General features: G+C 43.8%; 1 protein-coding gene across 1 annotated transcript in view; it reads right to left on the reverse strand.

Moving 5' to 3' along the window:
* The window catches only part of gad2 (glutamate decarboxylase 2), a 131,218-nt gene that overhangs the window by 59,469 nt on the left and 62,769 nt on the right, over positions 1-8,980 (reverse strand). Inside the window, exon 5 of the mRNA XM_020525646.2 lies at positions 181-271. Coding sequence (XP_020381235.1) covers positions 181-271 — 91 coding nt within the window. The remainder of the gene's footprint in view (positions 1-180; positions 272-8,980) is intronic.

An 8,980-nucleotide genomic window follows, 5' to 3' on the forward strand; every position in this document is an offset into this window, starting at 1 on the left:
TCAACATATGTGCTTTTATTTCCTGATGTAATGAAAATGATTTCACTGAGTATACACATTGCACAGAGTAACTGACTTCAAATACGTCACAGGCTAAGGAGATCTAGAGTTAGTCACTGACTTGTAATACAAAACAAGGACAATTTATACAATTTTCAATGAGAAGCAAAGATCACTTACATGTTAGTATTAGCAGTGGAGGTAAGCCAATCAGCAGCAAGTCCAACCATATCTAACCCAGTTGAAAGCTGGTTGAAATATCTAGGATGACCTAGTGAACAAACAATTAAAATTGACTATTAACATTAATTTGTGACTGTTTTCTTTAACTGTGTTTAATGTTTGTATAATAAAATCACTGCAAAGATCCCATTGATCATATCCTTGACTTCTAAATCTATACCATTTATTTTGCATTGTATGTTCCATGATACTGGTGTAGCAAAAATGAACTACCTTGAAAAGCATGGTTCTTTGACAGTCATAATTCACCAGTTTTTTTACCCTTAGCTGTTAGAACATACTTTATGGCTGGAAAATGAGGTTCAACTTGGCATTAAGATACAATACATCATTATCCTTCAACAACACTGAGTGTCCCTGTACACCAAAAACTGCAGTAGCTCAAGAAAATAGTTCACTACCACCTTTTCCAGGGCAATAAGTGCTGACCTAGTCAGTGACACCCAAATCTCTTTCAGAAAATTTAATTTTTTTGAACATAATTTGATTGCTAAAAAAAAGTCCCAATTCCAAGTTAGAAATGTGATATTTTGGTTCTATTACAAAACTGCTTAAAGTAGAACAATTTCTGTAATCATAAGAATTGCACCTGGTGTGAATTCTGTCCTTTTTACATGATGTAACAACACAGAAATACTGATACCAGCACACAACTGAGCAAGGGTGACTTTGGTTGCTGAGGAACGACCATGCAGACCAGCCTGTGACAATGACTGATTCCCTAGGAGCAGTAGAATCTCACCTTCAGCACTGCAAGGACTGCACCATTTATATGAAAGTGCTCCCGTCAATCTCAAGCTGTATTTGTAGCAATGTTGGAATATCAGGTTTTTCAAAACTGTGCCAAACAGAGTCTTTTTTTTAATCTTACTGGTTTTGAATACCTTAGTTTAAAGTTTAAAAAGTTTAAACTATGAATAATTTCACTTACTTTGCTAAATGGCTGCCTAGGATAGACACCCCTGACATATAAGCATGTCTCCATTGGTTTATGAATGAATTACAGAATTTTTACAGCGTAAAAGGAGGTTATTTGGCCCATTATGTCTGTTCTGGCACTCCGAGCGTTTTAACATAGTGCTAATCTTCTGATGTTTCCCTGTTACACTGCTCTTCATTTCAATTTAAATAATCTTCCAAAGCCCTCTTGAATGCCTCAGTTGAATCTGCCCCCACCCAACTCCCAGGCAAAGAATTTCTTCCGTAAGTAAACACTGTGAAAAAAGTTTTTACATTTGCTTCTTTTGTAAAACGCTTTAAAACTGTGTCCTCTAATTCTCAATCTGTGTATATATAGGGAAGTTTCTCCAGAACCACTCTGTCCAGACCCCTCATGAAGTTGAAAACTTCTATCAAAGATCCTCTTAAATGTCTCTTCTCCAAAGAAAACACTCCCAACTGTTGTAATATTTTCTCATAACTGATGTGTCTCATTCCTGGAAACATCCTCCTAAAACTGCCTTGCACTCTTTCCATGGCATTCACAACCTTCCGACAGTGTGACACCCAAAACTGTATACAGTATTCCAGCCGAGGTCTAACCAATGTCTTATATAGGTTTATCACGATCTCCCTGCTTTTGTACTTGAATGGCCTTATAAATGAAGCTGGCAAAGGGGTATGCTTTATTAACAACTCTGTCTAATTGTCCTGCCATATTTAATGACTTATGTACATACATAGAAAACATAAAAACATAGAAGATAGGAGCAGGAGGAGGCCATTCAGCCCTTCAAGCGTGTTCCACCATTCTTCACGATCATGGCTGATCGTCCAACTCAATAGCCTAATCCTGCTTTCTCCCAATAACCTTTGATCCCATTCACCCCAAGTGCTGTATCTAGCTGCCTCTTGAATACATTCAATGTTTTGGCATGAACTACTTCCTGTAGTAATAAATTCCACAGGCTCACCACTCTAGTGAAGAAATGTTTCCTCATCTCCCTCCTAAATTGTCTACCCCGAATCCTCGGACTGTGACCCCTGGTTCTGGACACACCAACCATCAGGAACATCCTTCCTGCATCTACCCCATCCAGTCCTGTTAGAATTTTATAAGTCTCTATGAGATCCTGCCTCATTTGTCTTGACTCTAGTGAAAACAATCCCAGCCTAGTCAATCTCTCCTCATACGTCAGACCAGCCAGCCCTGGAATTAGCCTGGTAAGCCTTTGCTGCACTCTCTTGAGAGCAAGAGCATCCTTCCTCAGAAAAGGAGACCAAAATTGAACACAATATTCGAGGTGTGGCCTCACCAAGGCCCTGTATAACTGCAACAACATATCCCTGCTCCTGTACTTGAAACCTCTCACAATGAAGGCCAACATACCATTTGCCTTCTTTAGCGCCTGCTGCACCTGCATGCTTACCTTCAGCGACTGGTGCACCAGGACACCCAGGTCCCACTGAACACTTCCCTCTCCCAATTTAAACCTATTCAGGTATTAATCTGCCTTAACAAGGTATAGAGCTGGATGAACACAGCAGGCCAAGCAGCATCAGAGGAGCAGGAAAGCTGACGTTTTGGGTGGAGACCCTTCTCCAGAAATGGGGGAGGGGAAGGGGATTCTGAAATAAATAGGGAGAGAGGGGGAGGCTGATAGAAGATGGATAAAGGAGAAGATAGGTGGAGAGGAGACAGACAGGTCAAAGAGGCAGGGACGGAGCCAGTAAAGGTGAGTGTAGGTGGGGAGGTAGGGAGGAGATAGGTCAGTCCAGGGAGGACGGACAGGTCAAGGAAGCGGGATGAGGTTAGTGGGTAGGAGATGGGGGTGGGGCTTGAGGTGGGAGGAATGGTTAGGGAGGCGGGGACGTGCTGGGCTGGTTTTGGGATGCGGTCGGGGGAGGGGAGATTTTGAAGCTTGTGAAGTCCACATTGATACCCTTGGGCCGCAGGGTTCCCAAGCAGAATATGAGTTGCTGTTCCTGCAGCTTTCGGGTGGCATCATTGTGGCAATGCAGGAGGCCCAGGATAGACATGTCATCCAAGGAGTGGGAGGGGGAGTTGAAATAGTTCGTGACTGGGAGGTGTAGTTGTTTGTTGTGAACCGAGCGTAGGTGTTCTGCAAAGCGATCCCCAAGCCTCCATTTGGTTTCCCCGATATAGAGGAGGCCACAACGGGAACAGCGGGTACAGTATACCACATTAGCAGATGTGTAGGTGAACATCTGTTTGATGTGGAAGGTCTTCTTGGGGCCTGGGATGGGGGTGAAGGGGGAGGTGTAGGGGCAGGTGAAGCACTTCCTGCGGTTGCAGGGAAAAGTCCCTGGTGAGGTGGCGCTGGAGGAGAGTGTGGAGCAGATAAGGGAGTCACAGAGAGAGTGGTCCCTCCGGAAAGCAGATAAGGGTGGGAAGGGAAAAATGTCTTTGGTGATGGGGTCAGATTGCAGATGGCGGAAGTGTCGGAGGATGATGCGTTGGATTCGGAGGTTGGTGGGGTGGTACGTGAGGACGAGGAGGATTCTGTTTTGGATGTTATTGCGGGTAGGGGATGTGAGGGATGAGTTGCGGGAAATGTGGGAAATGCGAGAGATGCGGTCGAGGGCATTTTCGACCACTGTGGAGGGGAAGTTGTGGTCCTTGAAAAACGAGGACATCTGGAATGTCCGGGAGTGGAATGCCTCATCTCGGGAGCAGATGCAGCGGAGGCGAAGGAATTGGGAACAGGTGATGGCCTTTTTGCAGGAAGGTGGGTGAGAGGAGGTGTATTCTAGGTAGCTGTGGGAGTCGGTGGGCTTGAAATGGATATCGGTTTCCCGGTGGATGCCAGAGATGGAGACAGAGAGGCCCAGGAAGGAGAGAGAGGTATCAAAGATGGTCCAGGTGAACTTAAGGCTGGGGTGGAAGGTCTTAGTGAAGTGGATGAACTGTTCGAGCTCCTCATGGGAGCACGAGGCGGTGCCGACACAGTCATCGATGTAACGGAGTTAGAGGTGGGGTTTAGGGCCAGAGTAGCTACAGAAGAGGGATTGTTCCACGTAACCTACAAAGAGGCAGGCATAGCTTGGGCCCATGCGGGTACCCATGGCCACCCCCTTTGTCTGTCGGAAGTGGGAGGAATTGAAAGAGAAGTTGTTGAGGCTGAGGACGAGTTCGGCTAAGCGGATGAGGGTGTCAGTGGAGGGGGACTAGTTGGGCCTGCAGGACAGGAAGAAGCGGAGGGCCTTTAGGCCATCTGTATGGGGAATGCAGGTGTATAGGGACTGGAAGTCCATGGTAAAGATGAGGTGTTGGGGATCAGGGAATTGGAAGTTCTGGAGGAAGTGGTGGGCGTGGGTAGTGTCACGGACGTAGGTAGGGAGTTCCTGGACCAAGGGGGAGAAAATGGAGTCGAGATACGTGGAGATAAGTTCGGTGGGGCAGGAGCAGGCGAAGACAATGGGTCGACCAGGGCAGTCAGGTTTGTGGATTTTGGGAAGGAGATAGAAACGGGCGGTGCGGGGTTGGGGAACGATGAGGTTGGAGGCTCTGGGTGGGAGGTCACCTGAAGTGATGAGGTTGTGGATGGTTTGGGAAATGATAGGAAGAACACAGCAGATGAACACAGCAGGCCAAGCAGCATCAGAGGAGCAGGAAAGCTGATGTTTTGGGCCTAGACCCCTCTTCAGAAATGGGGGAGGGGAAGGGAGTTCTTTCTTGCTCCTCTCATGCTGCTTGGCCTGCTGTGTTCATCCAGCTCTACACCTTGTTATCTCAGATTCTCCAGCATCTGCAGTTCCTACTATCTCTGAAACAAATTGCTTTTATATTGCACCTTTCATAACTTGAAAGCTTTTATTTTTTTGGAATGCAGTCATTGATGGATTGCAGCATTCAATATGCACATTCCAAGGTCCCACAAACTGCCGTGTGATTACAGCAATGAACGTATACATACTGAAAAAGTATGCAAATAGGTTGAGTAATGGGACAAAAAATTGGCAGATGGTATATGATGTGGGAAAATGTGAACATGACCTCTTTGGTGGGAAGGTTAGAAAAGCAGTATATTACATTTAAATGGCAAGAGATTACAGAATTCTACAATTTCTGCAAGGCATTTGATAAAGTACCACATCAAAGGTTACTGTAGAAAATAAAAGTTTGTAGTGTAGGGAGTAACATATTGACATGGATAGAAGACCAGCTGACCAATAGAATGCAGAGAATAGGAGTAAGTAGTCTTTTCAGGCTGGCAGGATGACGTCATGAATGATATGGCAAAAGGGTCAGTGCTGGGGCCTCAACTGTTTATAAATTATCTAAATGACATTGATGAAGGGACTGAATGGTAGCTAAATTTGTTGATGATGCAAAGATAGTGAGTTGTGAAGAGTGTAAGAGGAGCCCATGGAGGGATATAGATAGGTTAAGTGAGTGGGCAAAGATCCAGCAAATGGAATATAATGTGGAAAAGTGTGAAATGTACCATTTTCTCAGTAAGAATAAAGAACAAGTGTATTACCTAAATGGTGAGAGGTTGCAGAGGTCTGAGATGCAGAGACACTTGGGTGTCCTAATGCATGAATTACAGAAGGTTAGTTTGCAAGCACAGCAAGTAATCGGGAAAGCTAATAGAATGTTATGTTTTACTGAAAGGGAAATTGAATGCAAGAGTAAGGAGGTCATGCTTCAGTTCCGAGGGGCATTTGTGAGACTGCATCTGAAGTACTGTGTAAAGTGCTGGTCACTGTCCTTATGGAAGGATGTCAATGTGTTGGAAACAGTTCAGAGAAGGTTTACTGGACTGATAACTGGAATGGGTGGATTATCTAATAACGAAAGGCTAGACAGCCTAGGCCTGTATCCCTCGGAATTTAGAAGAGATGACTTAATTGAAACACATAAGATTCTGAGGGGGCTTGACCTGTAGAAAGCTCTTGTTGGAGAATCTGGGATAGGAGTCAGAGTTTAAAATTAAAGGGCCACCATTTAAGACAGAGATAAGAAATCTTTTTTCTCTCAGACAACTGTTAGTCTTTGAAATTTAGTGGATGCAGAATCTTTATGGCAAAGCAAGATAGCTTTTTGATTGCCAAGGGAATAAAAGATTATTGGGGGAATGCAGGAGTGTAGAGTTTATTAAAATCAGATCAGCATAATCTTATTGAATGGTGGAGGTGGCTCAAAGAGCCAAGTGACCTCCACTTGTTGCTTGTTCATCTGTTCCAGTGCTGATATGTTCTGCAATACAAAGGAACCTCGCTGCCTTGGTACACAAATCACAAAAAGTTAGTATGCAAGTATAGCAATTAATAGAAAAGCAAATGGACTATAGGCATTTTTTGCAAGGAGAATTCAATATAAATGTATGAATGTATCAGTTCTGATGAAGAATCACCAGACTTGAAACATTAACTCTGCTTTCTTCCGACAGATCTGCCAAACCTGTTGAGGTTTGCCAGCAATTTCTATTTTTGTTTCAGATTTCCAGCATCCTCAGTTCTTTGTTTTATTTGATAAATGTAGCAAAGTCTTGTTACAGCTGTATCGAGCTTAGTGATAGAACATCTCAAGGATTACGCACAGTTTTAGTCTCCTTACTTAAGAAAGGATTTAATTGCGCAAAACCATTGAGGAGAAGTTTACTTGACCGATTTCTGGGATAAAGGGTTGAGTTTATGTGGAAAGGTTGAGCAATTTAGGTCTATGCTTTGGTGTTTGGAAGAATGAGTGGTAATCTTAATGAAGCATAGAAGGTGTGGAAGGAACTTGACAGGGTGGATGCAGAGGGATGTTGCTCCTGCTGGGGGTGTCTAGAACTATGGGACTCCATTTAAAAGTTAGGTGTCTACCATTTAAAACTGAAATGAGATTTTCATTTTCTCAGATGGACATTAATGGAATTCTCTTTCCATGGGGCACCGTAAAACGTGGTTAATTGAATATATTCAAGGCTGTATTTGACAGATTTGTATTTTGATCGACAAAAGGAGATAAAGATAATGGGTCAGACAGGAGAGGAGTTGAGGCTACACCCAAGTCAGCTATGCGTTATCGAATGGCAGAACAGGCTGGAGAAGCTGAATAGTGCTGTTCCTAACTTTTGTGCTTGTGTTTGTTTTTGTGTTTTGACAAAACAATCTGTTTTTTGTGGCAATGATTGAAGAATAAATGTTGATCAAGGCACCAAGGATTTCCCTCTTGAAATAGTGCCATGGGATCATTTACAAAATGAGGAGGAAAGCAGACAGAGACTTCCATAGAGTCTTAGAGCACGCAAACAGACACTTTGGTCCAACCAATCCATTCTGACAGGGTTAATGGCAGGATTCTTGGCAGTGTGGAGGAACAGAGGGATCTTGGGGTCCACGTCCATAGATCCTTCAAAGTTGCTACCCAAGTTGATAGGGTTGTAAAGAAGGTGTATGGTGTGTTGGCTTTCATTGGCAGGGGAATTGAGTTTATGAGCCGCAAGGTTATGCTGCAGCTCTATAAAACTCTGGTTAGACTACACTTGGAATATTGTGTTCAGTTCTGGTCACCTCATTATAGGAAAGATGTGGAAGCTTTATAGAGGGTGCAGAGGAGATTTACCAGCATGCTGCCTGGGCTGGAGGGCAGGTCTTATGAAGAAAGGTTGAGGGAGCTAGGGCTTTTTTCATTGGAGCGAAGAAGGATGAGAGATGACTTGATAGAGGTTTACAAGATGATGAGAGGCATAGATAAAGTGGATAGTCAGAGACTTTTTCCCAGGTTGGAAATGACTATTACGAGGGAGCATAATTTTAAGGTGATTGGAGGAAGGTATAGGAGAGATGTCAGAGGTAGGTTCTTCACACAGAGAGTGGTGGGCATGTGGAATGCGCTGCCGGCATTGGTAGTGGAGTCAGATACTTTAGAGACTTTTAAGTGACTCTTGGATAGGTACATGGATGATAGTAAAATGTAGGGTATGCAGGGTAGATTGATCTTAGTAGGATAATAGGTCAGCACAACATTGTGGGCCGAAGGTCCTGTACTGTGCTGTACTGTTCTATGTTCTATGTTTCCTAAACTGAACTAATCCCATTTGTCTGCATTTGCTCTACATCCCTCCAAACCTTTCCTATTCATGTACTGTCCAAATGTCCTTTAAATGTTGTAATTATACTCACCATTACCATTTCCTCTGACAGTTCTTTCCATGTATGCACTATCCTCTGTTTGAAAATGTTGCCCCTCAGGTCCCTTTTATATCTTTCTCCTCTCACCTTAATCCAATGCCGTCTAGCATCGGACATGCCTACCCTGGGGAAAAAGACCTTCACTACACACCTTATCTATGCCTCTTGTTAATTTATAATGTCTGCAAGGTAACCCCCCAGCCTCATACACTCCAGGGAAAGAAGTCCCAGCCTTTCCAGCCTCTCCTTATAACACTAACCCTCTAGTCATGGTAACATCCTTGTAAATCTTTCCTGCTCCCTTTCCAGTTTAATAACATCCTTCCTATAGCAGGGTGACCAGAATTGTATGCAATATTCTGAAAGTGGCTTCACAAATGTCTTGTACAGCCACAGCGTGATGTCCCAACTCCTATACTCAATGCTTTAACCAATGAAGGCAAATATGCCAAATGCCTTCTTCACCACTTTGTGACATCACTTTCAAGGAACCATATACCTGCACCCCTGGGTCTCTCTGTTGATCAACACTCCCCAGGGCCCAACCATTAACTATGTAAATCCTGCCCAGCTTTGTCTTATCAAAGTGCAACACCTCACATTTATCTAAATTAAACTCCATCTGCTACTCCTTGGCCCATTGATCCAGCTC

Source organism: Rhincodon typus, chromosome 2, assembly GCF_021869965.1.
Source record: "Rhincodon typus isolate 14 chromosome 2, sRhiTyp1.1, whole genome shotgun sequence".
In the NCBI taxonomy this organism is placed as follows: Eukaryota; Metazoa; Chordata; class Chondrichthyes; order Orectolobiformes; family Rhincodontidae; genus Rhincodon; species Rhincodon typus.